Source organism: Panthera pardus, unplaced genomic scaffold (genome assembly GCF_024362965.1).
Source record: "Panthera pardus isolate Hobbes unplaced genomic scaffold, ASM2436296v1 HiC_scaffold_3, whole genome shotgun sequence".
Classification (NCBI taxonomy): Eukaryota; Metazoa; Chordata; class Mammalia; order Carnivora; family Felidae; genus Panthera; species Panthera pardus.
This window is the reverse complement of record NW_026526876.1, coordinates 39,853,668-39,876,917: the sequence shown is the minus strand read 5'-3', so window position 1 is coordinate 39,876,917 and position 23,250 is coordinate 39,853,668. Positions and strand designations below refer to the sequence as shown.

Genomic DNA, 23,250 nt, shown 5'->3' with positions numbered 1-23,250 from the left:
CAGCTGCCTCTAATTAACAGGAAGAGTCTGATTGCTCCTCTTTTTCTCACCGATCTGAGGTTGGCTCATCCCAGGACCAACTGCAAAGTGGGGCTCAGAAGTCTTTTTGGTTAAGGCCTTGGCATGCACATGCTGCAGGGCACCTAATAATGGTCATTGCCTGTGGATATTTGACGGATCATGTGTCTCTACTGCTTAATTATATCTAAACTAGTGAGTGCATAAACACAAACAGCTACAAAAGGACAGAAACCTTACACCATGGTCCCCTGGAACGTCATTCACGTTGCACTGTGGGTAGTGGCCCCAAAGCAATGGAGAAGGAAGCTTTCAGAGCCTGACTCAGCCTCCCATGGATATGCTCAAGTCATCACATGATCATTGGGAGGCTGTTCCTTCTTCAAGCCCAGAGATCAGACCTCAGACAGACACGATCATTTGGAGGCTGTTCCTTCTTCAAGCCCAGAGATCAGACCTCAGACAGACACGATAATTTGGAGGCTGTTCCTTTTTCAAGCCCAGAGGTCAGACCCCAGACAGAGACATGCTGGCCATCAGGTTGAAGCACTGGACTCTTCTTTTTTAAGTTCAAAACTGAAGTCATTTTAAGCATAACAATAAAACAGGAGTAACTTACCAGTTTCTACGGTGTCTAAGAGATGGAAGAACCAGCGTCACATTGGTTAAGTCAGAAGAGTCAACTGTTAAAGCCATGTTCTTGGGCCAAGATGAAAAATGATTCCACTAAGATAGGTATTAAGTTGGTATGGATGTGACTTAAATGTAGGTAAATCCTTCCTGAAATGTTCATGGTTCTTTTTTCCCCCACTTCATTCAACCAAATTACATCGGAAGGTTTTTTTTCCAATATTGACCTACTCTTGATTCCTGATACAAAACCTACTTGATCATAATAAAAAAATAAAACAAAATACATAAAATAAAAATGTAAAGTAAAATAATAATAAAAATAATTTTTAACATAATGTTGTTTTTCACTGGCTAACATTTGTTTAGTCTTCTTGAAAATATGATTATAAGAGACACTGACCTATTGCCCTTTAAATGTCTCATGGAACATGCTTATAAACCCATTTGACCAAGGCTATTCTCTGGGTAATAGAAGTAGAAAAATGATTCTTGTCTTAATCAAAGGAACTATATAACATGATATCCCTGCAATAATTAGAACAAAATGAGCCTTCATTAATACTATTTATGTGGGCTCTGGAGTTCCTTATTCAATAAACATTGAACAAAAATGACCTGAAGATACTGGAACATGGGTTTTCACCCAGGGGACAAGCTCTTCCACAGTATGACGTTGAGGCTAAGAGAGTCAATGCATAGATAGTTTGAGACAACATGGCAAGTACATCTACCATTTTCATCATACAAACTACAGAAAGAAAAGACTGTCAGAAGGTTCTTGGCATCAGATGACAATAAGGTAAAGTAAGGTGCAAAAATGAATAATAGACCAACCTCGACCTCAAGAAATATAGTCTCCAAGTGTTCATGACCTGGCTCCACTTTTATCTATGGAATATAACAAGTCACTTCATCCTTCTGGGCCTCTTTTCCCTTTATCTGAGCCCCAGCAGCCAGACATGTCTAATAGTAATAACCAAAACTCCCATTTAATGAGTACTTGCTTTGTGCCAGGCACAGTATCTAAGCCCTGCTTTAGCTCATTTACATGCTTTAGCTCATTTAATCATCCTGACTCTTTGCGAGGTTATGTTGGAATCACATTTTCTCAAATGAAATCAAATGAAATCTCAAAGAAATCGAGGCTCAAAGAGACTAAATAACCCAGAACTTGAACCCAAGACATTTAACTCCAGAACCAGTGGATGATCCTCATCCATGTCCTTCTCTGGGATGCATTGGAGGTCATGGGAGCACAGGCAGGAAGTAGTAGGGTGCCAGTGGTGAGAGCATTAATTAAAATCAGCCAAGGTTCAGAACACACCTGCAAGCATCACTTTCCATCCTGGCAGGTAGCAACCACTGGCTAATAGTTCCAGGAGGATCCAGACCTCATTCCCGGAGAGCATCCTGCTCTGGCTTTCTGCAGCTTCTTTTCATGAGCATTGGAAGGGATACAGATGCTTTGAAAAAAAAAGATCGTGGGAAGAAGGTTTGGCTCCTAGAAACAGCTATTTCAGAATGCTTCATGGTGGGAGGGGGTGGAGAAAAGCATCAGGGAATAGCCTCGCTTACTGGTTCTTGGTAAAGGTGCGGGAAATATGTCTCTTCAGAAGAGAGAACTCTCTAGAAGACTGTTGGCATGCCATTTGTTTTGTGACAACAGATTTCAAGTCCAGAAACCAGTAAGAAGGAAAGTATGTCCAGTCTTTGCATCACAGAAGGAAATACGAGGGACATTGAATAACTGTCTTTCATATGTGTGATACTTTGTATGCGTCACCTTGTTTATTTTGCATGTTTGACTATACCCTGCCTAGTTCCTGAAAGACAGTGTAGTGCATTTTGTATTTTATTCTCATGACGATCCTTAGGTGCATTCCCATATTACACATGAAGAAACTACGGCACAAAGGGAATAGACAACTAGCCCGAGGTTATTTGGACAGAAGAGGCATTTGGCTGGATTCAAAGGGCTGCCTTTCCAGCACCCTCCTGCAACCAAACATAGCACTCAACACTTGTGTCAACCATCGTTCATCTCAGTGCAAAACACCAAATAATCCAAGTTGTGTAGAGGCACCTGGGTGGCTCAGTCAGTTGAGCGTCCGACTTTGGCTCAGGTCATGATCTCACAGTTCGTGGGTTCGAGCCCCGCATTGGGCTCTGTGCAGACAGCTCAAAGCCTGGAGCCTGCTTCGGATTCTGTGTGTGTGTGTGTGTGTGTGTGTGTCTCTACCCCTCCCCCACTCATACTCTGTCTCTCTCAGAAATAAATAAACATTAAAAAAAATTTTTTAATCCAAGTTGTGTTATCTTTTGGGAGAAAATACCATAGTTCACTCACGTTTTATAGGTTGCTGTGATCACTGGACCATATTTGGGGGTCTTTAGTCAATGAAATTATAGGCACTTCTTTTTATTTTTAGCCATAATTGCATTCTGTGTCTTAAAATGGAGGAAATGATCAGTCACCAGGCAGACAGTGATAATTGCCAAACCTTAGGGTGAGAATGTGGCAGTTGGTAAATATCAAACTGCCTTCTCCACCGCAGACCGTGTGCTCTTCCACATAAAGACAAACTTGTTAATGACTCTCTATAAATAAGTTCTAGCTTATAATTGTTGTTCCAAGCAACTGATATTGAAATGTGATCTGCTCTCAAATACAAAACACCTTTCCTTTCCTCTTTCCTTTCTTGTGGAAAGAAAATGTTTGTACACTCAAAAGCAAAGTGGACCAGAGTCGCTTGGCTGTGTGACCTTGGAAGAGTTGTCTAACCTCTCTGTGCCTTTGTTTCATCTTTTGCCTATTTGGGGAACAAATGGGGTACAATGGGTGAGCTCCTTGAGGGAATCGAATATTCGCCATTCATCTCTGGATGCCTGGGGTCTCGTATAGGCTGGGTGGAATTTGTGTCTTGACTGTAACGAATCAGACTCTCCTGAATTGAATCTGTCCTTGAAATGTTTAAAGGGCTATAGAAATGTGACAGTGGTAATCAATATCATCTAAAAAGAAAGGAGAGGTTAATATTGATATTCCTTCAGCATGTATTTTCTTCCTATCTTTATAGAACACTTACCAGGTAACGTATGCCCATGAAGTTTTGTATTCATCTCTCAAATTTAAGCTAGCAGGATTGGCAGGCTACGACCTGCCACCCATTTTTATAAAAATAGAGTTTTGCTGGAACCCAGAGAGTTTTGCTGGAACCCATTCTTTTATATTTTGTCCGTGGCTGCTTTCATACAAAAGCAGGCTTGAGGAGTTGTGTCAGAGACCATATAACCCACGTAGCTGGATATATTTACTATCTCACTCTACAGAAAGACTGCCAACCTCTCAATTATAGTATGAGCTACTGGGAATATGTTTCTCTTTAAAAGCCCTCATCTCATATCCAGTGCCTGGAACACGGGGTGCTCCAGAACACGGGGTGTCTGAACGGAACAAGATAAATCGGAAAATGATCCAGGTTCTGAACAGGCAACATCTTGCTCAAGCTTCCTGAGTGAACAGACTCAAAGTCAGGACCCAGAAGAGGCGGCTGCACACACATCACCCCTGTTTCTGCAGGAGCTGAGGGCTCTATTATCAATTGCTTGTTTAGTAATTCTGAAGAGCTAATTACTGAGCGCTTACTAGATGCCAGGCCTTGGGCTAAATGCTTTCTGTATTTTGTCTTATAAAATCCTCAGCACAGTTCTGTGAAGTAGTTAATATTATTATCCCTGTTCATAATGAGAGCCTGCCTTGCCCAGGGGTACCCAGTGGTGAGTTCCCATTAGAGATACCCTTTAGGATTCCAAGCTGTCCCTTTACCGGCTCAGCCAGGTGCCTTGCTCTTCCTGTCCCTCAGACATCCCATTTGATTGTATTACCTCCAGCCTGCATGGCTTCATTCACTCATTTTACAATTGTTTCTACCTTGCTACAGCTAATATGTGCCAGGTACTGTGCTGGACACAAGGGACATCACAGGACCCATTAGACACCATCCTTGCCTGAATGAAGCTTAAAGTCTAGTGAAAGTGATGAGCATTAATCAGTCACACCATATATTGAAATAAAACGGTGATATGTTTCAAAGAGGAAAGGCACGGGATGCCATGAGGGTAGGTTATGGGGATCTCTCTCAAGAGGTGGCCCTCAAGCTCAGATCTAAAGGAGTTTGTAAATAAAAGGCAGGCACAGAGGTGAGGGAATGGTGTCCTAGAAGGAAGCATGGTGTGTAAGGGAGACTAAAAGGTCACTCTGGCCAGAGCACATAGAACAAGGAGACGTGATTGCACAAGCCAGGGACCACACAAGGCTTGTGCTCAGATTTGGGTCTTTGTCTCGGAAGCATTGGGAAACCACTGAGGTATTTAAGCAGGGGAAATTAGAGTGGTGGTGTTATCACTCCAAATGCTGTGTGTGTCGTCTTCTGCTACAAGGCTGCTCTTTCCTGGGTTCACTGAGGGGCTCCTGATAATGGAGCACCACACTGAGAAAGACGAACTAAGGTGTCTACGTCAGTCTGAGAACACAGCTGGCCAGCCATGCCGAGGCATGAAGGGTGAACAAGCAGCAGCCTGGCATGCGCCTGCAGGTCACCTCGTTGCTGCAAAGTGTGAACTCGGTTTGAGACCTTTACACCACAGGCTGCTCTCAGCCTAACCAGTGACAAGGACAACTTGCTGTCGACTTGGAAGTTTGCTTGCAGCAGTTCTGCTCATTTAGTAAAGATGACCTACCAGCTTGGAAGCTGAGAATACTTGTCACCAGAGACACGTCAGCCTCCTCACTTCCATTATGAGGCACAGAAGCTTTGCCTGTGGTCTTAAGAGTATAGTCATAAACACAATTCTCCACCACCCTTAGAGTGGAGTCCAGACCCTTGAGCATGGCCTGCCAGGCTCTCCATGGTCTGGTCTGCCTCCCTGTTCAACTCCAACTCGTACTCTTCTCCCTCACTTAGTAGCTGCTCATTGAATGCTTTTGAATGAATCAATGTATAATTGACCATATGATCTTGGGCAGGCACCTCTCTGGTTTCAGTTTCTTCATTTTTATATTTTTTTAATTTTTTAAAATATTTATTCATTTTTGAGGGTGAGAGAGACACAGAGCATGAGTGGGGGAGGGGCAGAGAGAGTGGGAGACACAGAATCTGAAGCAGGCTCCAGACTCTCAGCTGCCAGCACAGAGCCTGATGCGGGGCTTGAACTCATGGACCAAGAGATCATGACCTGAGCTGAAGTCAGATGCCCAACCGACTGAGCCACCCAGGAGCCCCTCAGTTTCTTCATTTTTAAAAGAAGTGGCTGGCCCGGGTTTTCTCTGAGGCCCCTTCCAGGATGAAGAATCTGTAGTATGCAAATTGGGATTCATTCAGCAAACACCTGCCAACATCTCCTCCAAGCAAGTCCCATGGCAGGCACAGAGGATATGATATGATGAAAGACATTCCTGCCCATGAGATGTTTACTCAAAGGTAGAGAAAAGAAGAGCTTCAAAATAACATGGTGCATGAATGTGAGTAGAGCGTGAATTCTACAGGCATAGGAACTACGTGCAATCCCAACTCTTACCACTCCTTTGAGCAAAGCATCTCATGGAGGCCCGGTGTCCCCATGACTCAAATGGACCTAACGGCACAACTCATGGAATTTTGCAAGGGTTAAATGAGGTGATGTTACTGCTGGTGTTATCTCTCTCGTAAATAAGTGTTCAGCAAGTGTTGGTGATGATTATCAACAAATGATGATGGTGGCTAATGTCAACAATAACATCCAGCGCCCATGCGATTGTACCAGCTGTCTATGGCTTACATCTGTTCTGATCACACAGTACTTAGGCCATCCCAGCTGTAAAATATTTTGAACCTGACCCTGGATGAGAGCGCCATGGAGCAGAGAGGAGCTGCACTTGATGCTCAAGGTCAGTGATTCATGGAGGATGTCCTCCTGGAGAAGCTGAGGCTAGAACTGAGCTGTAAGGTAAAGAAGGGTAGGCAAGATCTCCTCTGTCTCCACTCTGCCCTGGGAAATCTTTCAAAAACGCACTTTGGGTCAAGTGATTTCTTCCTTAAAACCAGTGACTTCCAGTTGCACTTGGAATAAAATCAAAGCTCTTTACCATTATCGGCAAAGCCCTCCATGAGCTGGTCCTTCACCCTTTCCCAGCCATACTCAGCCATTTGTCCCTACCCCTTTGCATAGGCTGTTCTCTCTGCCAGCTAGGAGCCTCCCTCTAGTCTTGTATGCCCAGCTGCTTTTCGTCATCAGAACGCAGCTTGGATGTCGCCTCTGCAGACAAGCCTTCACCAACAATACACTTCCTGACCTTTTTCCCCGCTCCCACATGCCCTGCCCCCATTTCCTCCACTACTGCCGTCCACTTTGCAAGCCAAAGTCTTGTTTGTTTCCTTCAAAGCTCTTGATGCTATGTGAAATCATCTCCAGGAGGTCAAGGACTTCATCTGTCTTACCCAGCTGGCCTCGGCATGCAGTTGGCCTTCCAAGATTTTCTGAACAAGTGAATTCCAGGTCCCTGTAAAAGTCTGAGTGAAGCAGCTTGTTCTGGGATGAGAACACAAGGTTCAAGCTAGTGCCACAAGGAAGAGTCCCATGAGTTCACGAAGGACTTAAGTACAGAGAATGTGCTGGACCCTGGTGTCAGGCTCTGAGCCGCATCTTGAGCATCATGAAAAAACCAACAATACCTTATTTCATCCTCTAAGATAGCTATTTCTCAGCCTTACATTTCCCTCTACGAGGGCACCCATCTAAATTAATAAGAAGTCAAGATTATAAAATAATTTCCTGTAATCCAGAGTTAACACTTCACGTGGTAATTCCAATGAGGCTGGCAAAAGCCCTTGGGGCATCTCTTTAATGAATAACTAAACTTGGTGCTTAATTAGCATGTCACTAATAGCCCCCAAAGAGTTTGCTTTTGTGAGCAGTTTCCACATTGTCCCCTCTTATCTTCGTGTCCTTGCACTTGCTAAGAGGTCAAACATCCACTTGCTATCCCTTATTTCATGTCAGACACTGATTACCTTGAGTAAATGCCAAAGTTGAGTCTCAGGCCATACCTGAGTGCTCATGCAAATTATTAAAAATTCTAAATTTGTAGGCATTGGGTTTTAAAATATTACCTGTAACTGGCAAGAAGTAATCCATAGACATCCCTTTCAGAATCCACCTGCCAATCTAACTAGCAAGCTACACCCTGTACGTGGCTGCTCCCCCCACCAACCCAAATCAACAGCAGGACCAACAGTAGACCCTCTTCTCCCACCTCCACCCACACCATGCACATCGTGAGTGGTTAGTGGGTGCTTGATTGGCATCCCGGTGCCTGGCTGCAGACGAACAAAGCAACAGCTGCAGGAACTATAATTGCCACTGAAGGGACCTGGAAGGTAGCTCTTTTTCACAGGGAAGCCCTACTTGTGGTACGTGAGCTGGTGCAGGCCCCATACATCTTCTGCTCTTTGCTTTAATGCCAGAATTGTGTCCTGACAAGTGGAAACAGGAAGCCTGGCCACTGCCAAGCTGCCTCGTAGGGTCTTCTGGGGCTCCTGACAGTTCTGAGGCTTGGGAGTTCCCACTCATCCCAAACACATACACATTCTGAGGCTCCTACGGAACACTGTCTGCCTGAAATAGCTGCCTCCTGAAAGTATGCCCTCCCTCCCTCCAGGCTCTCCCTGCTTTAATCTGCCTTCTTACAGCCCATGCTGATTATCTTACCCTCTGCTCAGAACCCTTCCATAGGTCATCTTCTGGGCCTTCTATGATCTGGACTCAGCCCATCTCCTCACATACATAATTCACATACCCCTCAACCCAGTCTAAATGAACCAGAAGAGCAGGGAACAGCCAGACACGACAGGGCTCCGCCAGCCAACAAACAGTGTCTGCTAAACCAGTGTTTCTCCAAGTTTCATGTGCATTCAAATCACTGGGGGTTTTCTAAAATGCAGATTTTCATGCAGGAGATCTAGAGTAGGGCTCAAGACTCTACATTTCTAACAAGTTCCCTTCTGGAGGCCATGGAGCTGCTGGTCGCTGCAGTACACACTGAGTAGGAAAGCACTATGGATCTTTTTAACATCTGATTTGTATGCCTTGGGAGGGGGAATATGCTGTATTCAAAATAGCTTTATTTTAAGATTATATTAATTCTGTAAAATCACCATTTTGGTAGATCAAAAAGTCAATTTCATATGGTTCAACCTAACATAAGAAGCGGGCCATCAATGACTCCTAATAGGAACCAGAGCTCATGGTCTCAGAATCCTAGCCAAGTTACCTTGGAACAAAGAGGAGGCAAGACATCAGATCAAGATGCCAGATGTGTCGACTTAAGCTTAGAGCAGAGCACAGCCTCACACCTATATTTACCATCCCCTTTCTCACAGTCCCTGGCCCCTACAGAATGCCACCCTGTGGGCCTCCTCGTGGCTCAAGAGACTTCTCCCTGCATTTTTCAGTCTTGTAATTTGGAGAGAAGAACCACTCCACTGGACTGCCTTCCACTTCCCATCTCTCCAATGCCAGGTTCTCAGAACACGCTGAAATTTCGAGGCATACCCTGTAGCACTGGCACATCCCCAGGTGGCTTTGTAGGTCACCTGGTGGGAAGATCTTAGCAGATGGCAGGATGTGTTTTGATTCTCATTAAGAAGCTTACTCAACACTGAAGGGGGGTGTGGCAGGTCCCCTACAGCTCCTGGTTCTTCCACATGGCAACACTTCTCCACCTGCAGAAAGTCCTGGCTGTGTGTGTGGGTGAGTGGGAGGGAGGAAGGCAAATGATAAGCATAGGCCTGAACAACCTGCCTGATAAACTGGCAGACCACACTTGCCAGCCCCTGCCTATGGTTGACTTTCTGATTGCAGAAGAGCTGCTGTATGACCATCTGCCACCATTGGCAAAACGCACAAGAAGTGAAAAAGCAATACGCACGTAGGATATTTCAAGAGCAGCAATACCGTGCTCCCTCCATGAAAAGCTCTACTGACTCAAGATGTTCAGGGTTTTCTCAGATCCAAGGTTCTATCCATGCGATTGGGCATTGATGGGATGTGGAGGCTCATTGCTTATGTTGCACTGGTTCTCCACTTCAGCTGCCCACTAGCTGGAGAGCATTTAACAAATCCCAGAGCTCTTTCCCCACCCCAAATCAATTAAATCAGAATTGGGGGAGCAAGCACAGGTGGGTATTAAAAGCACCCAGGTGATTTGAATGCACCCTGAAGGTTGCAAACCACTGTGTTAGAGGTGGTTTATCTTTTTAAGTTTATTTATTTATTTTGAGAGAGAGGGAGAGCATGAACCAGGGAGGGACAGAGAGAGAGGAAGAGAGAATTCCAAGCCAGCTCCACACTGCCAATGCAGAGCCCAATGCGGGATTCAAACTCACAAACCAGACACTTAACCAACTGAACCACCCAGGCACTCCGGTTTTTTCAAAAATCAAAGAAAAGCACCTTTTTCCTTTTTTTTTGTTTTTTTATCATTGACTTCCTTAGCTTCTGAAACTTCACTTCCTTTTTTTTAATGTGTTACAGGATATTGGTAATAATGAATACACTTAAACTTTTCAGAGGCACAAAACCATTTTACATACACTATCTTACTAGATTCTCAAATCAGCCTGTGGAAAATGTTAACACCACTACAGAGAGATATATGCTCAGCTTGCTGTGACATTGTTTATCAGAGAGAAGAAAAAATTGAAACAACCAGAAAGCTAGTAAGAGGCTAGTTAAATGTGTTGTGGGGCATTCGTGCAACAGAAAATTGTACAGCTATTGTAAAGACTTAGGTAGCTCTGTACACACTGACTTATAAAGACAGCCACAAACTATTTTTAAATTTAACAAATCAAGTCCACAATCATACTTAGAAATTATCCCATTGTTACTGGGTTTATTCATTTTTTTAACAACTTTTTGAGTTTTCTTTGAAATGTAAAAATTGTGTATGTTTAAGGTGTGTAACTTGATGTTTTGATATGTGAATATATTTTGGAAAGATCACCACAGACAAATTAAATAACATATCCATCACCTCTACATAGTTACTATTGTGCGTGCGTGTATAAAGATTTAAGAACTGTACTCTTAGCAAATTTCAAGTATACAGTGCACTATTGTTAACTATCATCACCGGGCTGTACTCAGAGCTCCTGAACTCATTTATTTTGCATAACTGAGACTTTGAACCCTTTGACCAACCTCTCATTTCCCCTCCCTCCCCCATCCCTTGACAACCACCAAGCTATTCTTTGTTTCTATGAGTTTGACTATTTTAGATGCTTTACATAAGTGAGATTAGACAGTATTTGTCTTTCTGGGTCTGCCTTATTTCACTTAGAATGATGTCCTTCTGGTTCATCCGTGTTGTCACAAATGGCAGGATTTCTTTCATTTTTATGGATAAATAATATTCCATCTTATTTTCCTTTATACAGTTACTTTATCCATTCATTCATCAATAGAAACAGGTTATCTCCATATCTTGGATATTGTGAATAATGCTGCAATGAACATAGGACTGAAGATGTCTGTTTGAGATCCAGATTTGCTTTGGATCTATACCCAGAATGGTATTGCTGAATCAAATGGTAGTTCTATTTTTAACTTTTTGAAGAACCTCCATAGTGTTTTCCATGATGGTGATATACCAGTTTACATTCCTATCAACGGACTACAAGGGTTCCCTTTTCTCTGTATCCTCACCAACACTTGTGATCTCTTGTCTTTTGGACCATAGCTATTCTAACAAGTGTGTAGTGATATTTCATTGTGGTTTTGATTGGCATTTTCCTGATGACGGTTGCTGTTGAGTACCTTTCCAGGTACCTATTGGCCATTTGTGTGTCTTATTTTGAGAAATGTCAATTCAAGTCCTTTGCCTATTTTTAACCAGGCTATTTGGTTTTTTGCTAATGAGTCGTATGAGTTTCCTATATAGTTTGGATATTGACCCCTCATTAGATACATGGTTTGAGAATATTTTCTCCATCCTATTGGTTGCCTTTTCACTGTTTGATTGTTTCCTTTGCTGTGCAGAAGCTTTTTAGTTGGAGACAATCCTGCTTGTCTGCTTTTGCTTTTATTGCCTGTACTTTTTGGTGTCATGACCAAAAATTGCCAAGAAGCTTTTTCCCTGTGTCTTCTTCTACTATATTACTGTTTCAGGTCTTATCTATAAGTCTTTAGTTTAAGTTAACTTTGATATATGATGTAAGATAGGGTCCAATTTCATTCTTCTTCATGGGATATCCAATTTTCCCAACATCTTTTACTGAAGAGACTATCCTTTGCCCATTGTGTATTCTTAGCATACTTGTTGAAGATCTGTTAACCATAAGTGTATGGATTTATTTCTGGGCCCTTCATTCTGTTCCACCAGTCCATACATGTTTTTATGTCAGTACTATACTGACATAAAATTATTATAGCTTTGAAGTATATTGTGGAATCAGGAAGCTTTGTTCTTCTTATTCAAGATTGCTTTGTCTCTTTCAGAGTCTTACGTGGTTCCATATTAATTTTAGGAAGGTTTGTTCTATTTCTGTAAAGAATGCCATTGGAATTTTGATAGGGACTTAATTGAATAGTAGTATGAACATTAACAATATTAATATTAATTTTTCCAGCCCATGAGCACAGGATGACTTTTCATTTATCTGTGTCTTCTTTAATTTTCTTTCATCACTGCTTTATAGTTTTTGGTGTACAACCCTTTCACTTCTTTGGTTAAGCTTATTCTTAAGTACAGTTGAGCCTTGAACAATGTGAGGGTTAAGGGTACCAACCCCCATGAAGTCAAAAATCCTTGTGAACTTTTGACTTCACACAAACTTAATTGCTAATAGCCTACTATTGACCAAAAGCCTTATAGATAACATAAAGTCAGGTAACACATATTTTGTACATACCTGTGTTAAGGTAACAGGTAAGCTTACCTGTGTAAGCTAGAGTAAATAAAATGTCATTAAGAAAATCATAAGGAAGAGAAAAAATATTTACAATATTGTACTGTATTTATAAAAAAAAAAAAAACAAATCTGCATGTAAGTGGACCAGCTCAGTTCAAACCTGTGTTGTTCAAGGTCAACTGTATTTTATTCTTTTTGTTGCTATTGTAAATGAGATTGACTTTATTAATTCCCTTTTCAGATACTTCATTGTTAGTGTATAGAAATGCCACCAATTTTTGTGTGCTGAATGTGTATCCTGCAACTTTACTGAATTCATTTATTAGTGCTAACAGTTTTTTGTTGTGGGGGAATCTTCAGTGTGTTCTACATATATGATTATTTCATCTGGAGAGATAATTTTCCTCCTTTCTTTCTGATTTGGATGCCTTTTATTTCTTTTTCTTATCTAATTGCTATGCCTAGGACATTCAGCACTATGTTGACTAGAAGTGGAAAGATTGGGTATCATTGCCTTGTAATGGATCTTAAAGAAAAAGTTTTCAGTTTTTCCCTATTGATTATGATGTTAGCTATGGGCTTTTCATATATGGCCTTTATTGTGTGGAGGTAAGTTCCTTCTATACCTGCTTTTGTTGAGAGTTTTTGTCGTGAATGGATGGCGAATTTTGCCAGATGCTTTTTCTAAATCTATTGAGATGGTCATGTGGTTTTTATCTTTCATTCTGTTAATGTGGTAGGTCACACCAATTGATTTACATATGTTAAACCATCCTTGCGTCCCAGGAATAAATCCTACTTGGTCCTGATGTATAATGCTTTCAATGTGTTATTGAATTCAGTTTGCTAGAATTCTAGTGAGGTTTTTTGCCTCTGTGTTCATTAGGGATATTGGCCTATAATTCTCTTTTCTTAAAGTTTTTGGCTTTGTTTGGTATCAGGATGATGCTGGCCTCACAGATTTGCAAGTATTCTCTCTTCAATTTTTTGGAAGAGTTTAAAAAGGATCAGTATGCGTTCTTCTTTGAATGACTGGTGGAATTCACCCACAAAGCCATCTGGTCCAGGGCTTTTCTTTGTTGGGGGGTGGGAGATTGATTACTACTTCAGTTCTCTTTATTTGTATTAATCTGTTCAGGTTTTTATTTCTTCTTGATTCAGTGTTGGTAGGTTGTGTGTTTCTAGGAATTTATCAATCCTAGAAAATTTCTAGGATCCTAGATGATCCTAGGAATTTATAGATCTTAGACCTATATGATTTCTTAAACCCTACATGTGTATCTGTGTGTGATCTATAAGCATAAAAAATATATATCTGGAAGGATAGATGCTAAGCTGTTAATAGTCATATTGCTTGGGCTAGGATTACACAAAGGTGGAGGGAAACTTTTTTTAGCTTGTTACAAATATTATACCTCCATGATTTTTTTAAAAATCTATTTTAAAACCACAGCCTGAGATGAATTCTAAGGAGAAAATCACACCTGTTTTTCAGAGGAAGCAATCAAGTCTCAGTGAGGTGGAGTAAATTATTCATATGGCTAAAAATTGGTGGGGCATTAGTTGAACATGTTTGTGTGCTATGTTTCAAAATTTCTTAGAAAATAATTTTCAAAAAATTAAGTAAAAGAGGGAAACCCTAGTTTTCTGGAGCCAAGATCCAAGACTCCATGTGCTACCCACACTAACTATGGCACAAAGGCTCAACAAGCAGAGTGCTGACTTTCACTGAGCAAGGAGGGAATTGAGTCCCGCACGGTCAGATGACCTTGGCAGATTGGTGCATCAGGAGCTTCAGCCATCACTCTCTCTCTGTCAGGATTTCGACATTTCATAGGCTGGCCACTGTCCTCTCAGAGTCACTGGGCTAACTCAGAACCTAACCATTCCCTGCTTGCCCAAGGCCATGAGGAAGATTCACTCAGTGCCAGTGACAGCTGTGGATGCAGCCGGGAGAGCGCGTCCACCCCTACAGGGCAGTTCTACTCCTAATAAGGGAAACTCACTTTACACACACTTTAGGGGGAATGTCCTGGGTTGGAGCCAGAGCCAGATGGGCACTGAGCTTATTAAAGGCATGATTATTACCAGAAAACATTTGCAAATATGTATGGGTTCTTTTCTGTGTGTGTGTGCATGCATTATACACACACACACACACACACACACACACACACACACCTCCCTGAATTGCTTTCAATTACAAGATTGCCTTTACAATTGTTCTACAATACACCTTATGGTGAACCCTTCTGTAGGGTGGCTATGCTGTGCCTCACACCTTTTCATGTGAGACTGTTGTTCTTACTGCTGTTTTTCCCTCCTGCCAGGTGCAGCTCATCCACTATAACCATGAGTTATACACAAATGTCACAGAAGCCGCAAAAAGCCCTAATGGATTGGTGGTAGTTTCTATATTTATAAAAGTAAGTGTCTTTCGTTCTTTCGTTCTTTTCTTGCCATTCCCACCCCAGGTCAGAATACCAGCTTAGTCTCTGTTGGATCTTAGAAATAACAAAAGGGGTGATGTCCATGCCCAGGAAAAGCTGCAGGGTGGTGACTTTTATATCCATGAGATCTATGAAAAAAGAGGTCTCTTTCATGAAGACTCAACAAAATGATGGTTCTTCCATTTCATAGCATCAGGGGCCTGAGGATTTAGGCAGCCTTTGTCTCAGAAAGAAAATGCGTGCTAGATCCAGGGACAGGCTTCAGGTCCCACATCATGCAAAAGATTCAAAAGGATGCAACAGAAGGGGAGGGGTGGCTCCCTGACAGCCCACAGGATCACACTCCTGTCCACCAGTTGCCCCTTGGAAACAGAGATGCAAGGGCAATGTGGGATGTCCCTCCCCTCCCGCACTGCCCTGAACAGCTCCCTCCAGCTTCCCTGAAGATGCTCTGAACATCACCTCCCATCCTCCCCTTTCCCTCATAAGTATCCCCAGGAGAAATTAAGCAAAGATCACCATGGCTGACTTTATGACATTCTTAGGAGACTCTACACCTCCCTAACAGTCAACGACAACGACAGATCTCCAGCCGTGAAAATTCTAAGTTGTTAAAAAAAAAAAAAATACTCCCCTTGAGCATTTTGACAGATATGGAGTGAAGCAGGTATGCACAGTTAAAAGAAAATGGACAAAGAAGAAATGTCTTTCCAATTGGAAAAAGAAAGAGAGAGAGAGAGAGAAAAAAAACAAAAGGCATGTGTGACAGTTCCAAAAGTTGGAAGTTGCCGTGTCAGCCCCTTGGGAAGTTTTGGCCAGATTGTGAGAGGAGGTGCCCCAGTTGGAACTTGGAATCTGGTGGATATGATCAATAGAAATCCAGCATTTGCTACTGGGGGTTTTTAACAGAGTTCTCGTGGTGACATCATCACTGCTTAGGACAATAGGCATGGGGGTACCCCAGGCACTATACCCACTATTCCCTCCCCAAAAGCATCACCCTTTGCAATAGGCACTTTGTGCCATCTGGTCATCCTTCTCCAGAGCCCATGCCACCTCCTGAGTTCCTCTCCCTCACCTGGTTCCCATCAGGCCTTTTTTGTGGCCTGGGCAGAACTGTACATTGGGCAGAGGCATTTGTGACATGTTGGCCACCAAACTCCTGTAGCTTGTCATCAGCAAATATAGGAAGGGGCTGTTGGCCAAGGAAGCATATTTTTAGGCTGCCATGCCTTCTGAGTACCTGATGTGATGCCCCAAGGAAAATTGATCCTAGCACGAATCCTGCCAGTCCCTGCCCTACACCTCTTGGTGCTGTCACAGACCCTGTTATAATGAACACAGATTCCTGAATTCCAGGCAATGGAGATGTGTATTTTACAGAGATTTTATTACTTAACCCAAATAATGAGTCTGTGGGGTAGGCATTAGTGTCCTTATCTTGCAGATGAGGAAAATGGCTCAGAGAATCTTGGCTTTCCACCCAAGTGTATGTAGCTCTTAACAGCCCATCCAGGAATGGAGACCAGGTCTTCCTTGATTTTAATACTATGACCTTATTCACACTATATGCCTCCGCAACAGAGCATGGAGAAAGCAACTGAGATGAAGAAGACAGAACATGATATTCATAAACATCTCCCCCACATCCCTATGCTACCCACAAGCACAAGGCCAATTCCCATATCCCTCAACCAGCCACAGTCATGACATTGGTAACAGCTAGTGTGTTCATCCTGGACCATGCTCATTGCTGTGTCACAATATTGCATCATGCATGCCTGGGAGCTCACCTCCTTCATTGGCTTTCCCGATGCCAGGGTTCCATGTCAGCCAACCTGGGCTGCCCAACAATGCCCGTCCTTTGGTGGGTGCTTCAGCCTTGGCCCTTGACTGCCTCACTTTGCTCAAAGCACCTGAGTCAGCAGATGTCATCCTGGAAGCTCAGGCACATTACAGCTGACAGGATGATTGATACTCCAGGAAGTCAGCCTCCTCAACAGCAAACTATGGGCGTGTTTCACCAGCTCTGGCAGGAGCACGCTGTGCACCAAGAATACTGACACAGGTCTTGGCTGCGTCCCTGCGGGTTGCTGGAGGAACTTCCGCCTCTGCCCCTGCAGTCAGTGAAAAGGTGAGGACTAACGCCTGCACCTTCTCAGGCCAGTTTGGCCCCTAGGGATGCTTCCAGTCTTTTCCTGAGCAAAGCTGACACTTTCTGGCCAGACCTCAAACAAAATAAGCCACAGCATTTCTATCTTTGTCCAACATAATCAACTCCCAGATGCTTCACAGTGAGTTATCCAAGCTGAGACTTGTCATTTACTCATCCCGAAACACTGATTGAATGTGGGACACAGGCGGGTCCTGTACTTGGCACGGGCCTAGAAATGAGGTGAACCTAAGCCCTTAGCACTAAGGGCACACAGGCTCTGGTGGTCCTTCCCTCCTTCTGATTTTTCTGCCTCTTCTTCCCAGCTCCCTGCCTGGTAGGCAGGCATAGAAAACGAGAGGCCCCCACCTCTAGGTAAGCAGATCCCTAGAGATGGCACCCTGCTGAAAGCTGAGTCGTTGAAAGGTTGGAGTTGTTGGCTAAAATAAGGGAATTGTTTGTCTGGGGGTTTTATTTATCTCTGTCCCCTTCTAATCCCCCATCCTTCCCATGACCACAGGGAGCTGAGGTTTGGCTGTAATTACTGCTCAATCACACACCATTAACTTCCCACTTAAGCTCACTTATACCCAGTACATACTTTATCCTCCCTCCCACGCCGCGAACACACTAGAGCCCACAAATCATCTGTGTGCACTTTGGAAATTTGTCAGTTATTTTTAATCAGCTTTTCAAAAGGGTCCAGTCCCAACGTTAGCGCTGTCCAGACTCACCGGGTACCAGGAGCCCAGGGCACCCACTTAAGGGGGACAGCAGATTCCTTACCTGCCGTGGCGGTATCTTTTTATCTCTCTTTTCATGTGAATTGGCACAAACAGGTGGCTTCAAGCTATGTTTTAAATGGCCAAACAGGATGTCAAAGGAGAAGCTAAATTTGCCACAAAAGCTTCTGAGGAGCAGCAGTGTTTGCTTTGGGACTTCTCTCCATTTGGGGGTGGCTTTGAAGAACTCCACTGAGCATTGTCACTCACCAAGCCCCCCGCCGGTGTGCGTTTGTCTCACACCCAGGAAACTGTGTGGGAAAGGAGAGACAGATGGAGGGAAAATAAACAGTCTGTGCTTTCTCCAAACTAAAAATTACCTGTTGCTTATCTAATAATAATAATCATCATCTGCTACAATTTTTCCCGCCCTCAGAATAAATCAAATCTAAAATGCTGATGTGTCACAGCATCCAATTAGCAGCTGAGGCGTAAATTGCAGAACTGAGAGAAGTAGGAGAGAAATGACTAGATGAATCCTCATACTTTGGAAAAGACTGAGTAGAAGGGAGGTGGTAAATAAAACAGTGTGCACAGCTATTTGAGGGCACATCACAGTCTCCAAATGGTGGTCCTCTGGCTTAAGACCCTCGAAGCTTGCCTTGTTCTCCCAATGAAGGAATTTGGAGACCTGAGGGCATGGGTACAAAATGAGAACTGATCCCTGAACATCTAGTACAATGTTTGGCTTGTAATAAGCACTTGGTAAATATCGATTGGATGTATGGGCGCATGGATAGATGCATGGATGGATGGATGGATGGGTGGGTGTATGGATGGACGCGTGGATGGATGATTGGTTGACTGAATGGCATGGCTTATGGTATATTTTATTCTTGTGATAATAAGCAGTGATATAAGGTTCTATAGTCTTCGAGAGTTTTTTTTCATCTCCTAATACCTCTCTTCTGGGTACTCTTTCTCTCTGTCTACTTAGATTAACTGTCCCTTTCCTGAAATGTCATTCCCTACCCTCTACTTAAAACTCTTTGATGGTTCCTCATCCCTACAGAATAAAGCTTAAAATGTCCTCACATGACATTCAAAGCCTGATATGAGCTAACCCCTGCCTACCTACCTCTCTAGCCTCACCTTTCATCTTTCCCCCGGAAGTACTTGCCTAAGTATAACTAGTTCTCACTCCCTCATGTCCGTATGCACATATTCTCTGTATGTAATTTTTTTCCTTACCCTTCCCTCCTTTTGCACACTCTACCAGCAAAGCACCTTATAACTTCCACCCATCCTTCAAGACTCATCTCATTCCTTAGCTCCCCAGATGCCCCAGGTAAGTGAACTTCCTCTAATATCATCACACCTGTGATTCTATCATAGCACTCTTTACATTCTATTATAACCATTCATTTACTCACCTGTCTTCTTTCTCTAGACTGGGATTTCTTGAAAGCATAGTCTGTGTATTTAATGTCTGAATTTCCAGCCACCACGGTGTTTGGCACATGGTAGGCACTCAGTAAATATGAATGAATACGTGAATGCATGGAGGCAGTGTTCATCCTGGGATAGTACTGCCCAGTCATTAATATTTTCTTTTCTCTCCTAGGTTTCTGATTCATCAAACCCATTTCTTAATCGAATGCTCAACAGAGATACTATCACAAGAATAACATATAAAAGTAAGTTTGGTTCAATTTCCTATACAGCAACTATTCTATAAAGGTTAGTCCTGTCTGAAGGCAGAAAGCCAGAACTGATGATCTCAGAGGGCCTCTTTCAGCTTCATGATCCTTTAATTCTCTAGAAAGTCACTCTGGAGAGTCAGGGTTGGCTAAGAAGCAGCTCATTTCAAAAGGACGTCCCCGGGGTGTCTTTGTCATCCACGCCTGTCTAAGGCGATAATGATTATTATGATGATGGTCATCGTTATCCCATGGATTGGTAATGAGCTGGGGGACTCCACTAGCTCACAAACTCCACCATGTCAGCTGGCCACATTTGGGGCTCTGCCAGTTATGTGATTGAAAAAGCATTCACCAGGTAGTTTGGATCCAACCTCAACATTTCCAGAGCTGGACCACATCTCCCTCTCTCTGTCACTGAGTCCCTTTTCAGGCCAAGGCAGGGTGGCATCTTTCTTCATTGCTATGTGTGATCTCCTGCTCTAGAGGACTCTGTCCATTTCCATGCCTTCAGGTTTCTAGAATGTTTTCTCCCCAGGATCCTTAAGCAGAAAAGAAAGAACATTGCAAAGTTGAAAGGGGAAGAAGGAAAAGGGAACTATTGTGTCCCCCAGAGCAATCCCAGAAGTTGCAGGGTCTAGGAAAAGTTATACCTCACACCTCGAGATGAAAGAAGTAGGACAGGAAAAACTATTTTTTAAATTAATTAGGAAGGAGCAGAAAAGTGGGATTCAGGTCCTGACTTTGTCCTTAAGCAAGGAGCCTCTTCATGTTAACTCTGTTTCTTCATCTATAAAGTGAAGAAGTTCAACTTCAGGTTTCTAGGGTCCTTCTGGGTCTGGGATTTTGAATTAAGCAATAGGTAGATCATGACTTCACCGAAGTAAAAAGCAAAATGCAAACATTCTTATACCCACATCCTTGCGGAGCACCCTTTCGCCAAGCCAGGAGCTCAGCTCTGTCTGCTGTTTCTGCTTCCAGTGGTGATGGGGGAAAGACAGAGTGAATGCTTTCGGGTCTCCGTGGACTGCTGGAAGGAGAGTATGGAGAACCCTTCCCTCATTCATTTATTCACGCATTCAGAAAACATTTTCCACACACCTGCCCATGACAGACACCAGGCAAGTCTCCCGAAGTATAAAAATGGCCAGACACCAGCCCTCCCCACAAGTGCTCATTGCCAAGTCACTTCCATATGAAAAGGTTGGGGTGTGGGGCAGTGGGGGTGACGAATGAACTTGGAGAATCACAGTCCCCCTAGATGGACATCACCTGGAAGAATGAGTTGTCTCCAAAACCTACCCGCCCTTCCTCACCAGAGCCCCTATGGAGTCCTCTCTCAGTATACACTCAAGTTACTCATCTAAGGAAGGCTTTTCTATTTTGTGTGCAAAGAGCACATTTTATAACTGCCCATAAAATATTATTAGTCTTTTAACTTTTTTTGATTAAAAAAGCATGAAAATTAAATACAATGTTTTCAAATAATCTTGAATTTGCAGTTTAGAGACCGTGAAAAGCCATGAAATCACACATTAAGCCCCAACACACAATCTAACAGATTGCCAGCTGCAGAGTCACTCATTAGTGGGACTTTCCTCCCCCAACCCACCCCCAGCACAGGTCTGATTAATATTAAGTGATGTGGCTGCTGTCGAAAATGAAACCCTCCACGGGGGTCTGAGCTACAGAAAGGTGGCCTTCCTCAGGAACCGGTACCAATCCTTGTGCAAACAAGGGGCTGGAGAGCCAGGGGGACAGATCTTGTCAGAACCAATGACAGATGGCCCTTTTGTGGGTAAGGGAAACTTCAGTTTCATCTGTTTTGAATGAGGCATCCCTGCTGACTGCCGCCCCATCAGCAACGTGGGGATTGAGAAGGACGACTTTGACAATAGCTGAAGTGGATCACAATGTGAAAACCCAAGACCTTCATTCAGTTGTTCACTCACTCCACAAATATTTACTGAGTGGATCCTAGGTGCCACAAGATAGATCAACAGGACGTGTTTTCTGTCCACAGGGTCCTCACTCTAGGTCGGGAGACAGACATACGGTAGTGCATTATAGAGATTTATGTAACAAACATAATGCAAAAAAAAAAAAAAAACTGGAGAGAACTCTTTGGGATCATGGAAAAACTGCCTAGAATACATGGCACGGGTGCACAAAGCAGGTGCCTTTAAAATAAGGACTGAATCAATGAATAACTTTGCTGGAGAAAGAGAGATGTGGGAAAGGGGGGGAGGGGAGAGAAGAAAAGAGGGAGGAAGGAAGGAAGCAAGGGAGGAAAAAGAGGAAGAGGGAGGGAAGGAAGGAAGGAGGGGGGGATGGCAGAAAGGAAAAAGAGGGAAGGAGGGAGGACATTCCAAGCACAGAGGGCCACATCCAAAGCAAGAAGAGCATTACAAGGACTGTGAAGGGTTCAGAGGAAGGAACTCTGCCTTCATCAGCTATCCATTGCAGCGCCCACAATAAACATGGGTTAGGCTTGAATTAATAGAGGAATGAGTGGCCCCTGCAGTGTTAGTGACAGGGGCAGAGAGAGTGACAGGAGAGGTCATTTGGGTCCAGATATCGAAGGGTCTTGATGCCAGGCTGAGGAGTTTCTGCAGAAGACTGATTTGCATAAACGCCCTCACCCCTAGAAATGCAAATGGAAGAGAGTGGGAGCACCCCCTTCTCCTTCTGTCCCTCATAATCTATCTGTCATGGCGAAGGGAAGAGAAAGGGAATGAAAGCAAGATAAAGAGACCCCACATGGGGAGAGGTAACTGCTTTTGGCCCCATAATCACAGGTATTTGTGCTCTTACACTCTGGGCAATAATGGAGGCATTCCCAGTAGCACCTTTATCAGGCGCCACAGGGATAATGATGGCCCTACCAGTGGGAATGACCTCGACGCTGCTATGTGCAGGACACTGTGGCCAAAAGGGATTGATTTGCTCAGCAGGAGAGCACCAGCACTCTTCCATCCGCTAAACTCTCTGACGCAGCCAGCCTGTGGAAAGTTGGCCTGGTAGCAAGTGGGGGATGTTCTGAAGCAGGAATCATTTACTAGGAAGCAGGCAGTGGGTGGGAAACACAAGCCTGGAAGCCTCCCCAGAGGCTCTGGAGACGTGCTAGCATCAGCCGCTGAGTTCCAGTGGAGACACCACCACCTGATCAGGGACATCCATCAGGCTACCCTGCTTCTGTACTTCTAAGTAAGATTGAAAGAAATCAACCCCTTCCCCCACTGCCACCCAACCACACTCCCCAGGGACACATGACCCCGACCCACACCCACTCTCCCAACCAGCCCATTCTTCTGCTGCTACTCAAAATGACACCCCAGCATAACTTCAACTTGCCCCACTCACTTAGACATGGTACGCACTCCACAATGTGCTGAGTATCAGGAGTAGGGAAGCGACACTGAGTACCTTCAACATTTCAGGCTCTGTGCTAATAGCTTTCATGCAACACCTTACCTAGTGTTCCCAAAGTACCCACCTTCAAAGTGGGTATGATTTGCTATCCCAGTGTACATATGAGGAAACCAAGGCCCAGGAAGTGAAACGATTTGACAAGGACATACATCTAGTAAGTGATTGTGTATGTCAGCAACTTCTGCATAACAAACA

At 43.6% G+C, this 23,250-nt stretch overlaps 1 protein-coding gene across 3 annotated transcripts in view; it reads left to right on the top strand.

The window, feature by feature from the left end:
* CA10 (carbonic anhydrase 10) overlaps positions 1–23,250 on the top strand; it is a 498,188-nt gene that overhangs the window by 458,521 nt on the left and 16,417 nt on the right. For all 3 annotated transcript variants that reach the window (XM_053892841.1, XM_053892842.1, XM_053892840.1), the window contains 2 exons: positions 14,930–15,025; positions 19,548–19,620. In XM_053892841.1, coding sequence (XP_053748816.1) covers positions 14,930–15,025; positions 19,548–19,620 — 169 coding nt within the window. The remainder of the gene's footprint in view (positions 1–14,929; positions 15,026–19,547; positions 19,621–23,250) is intronic.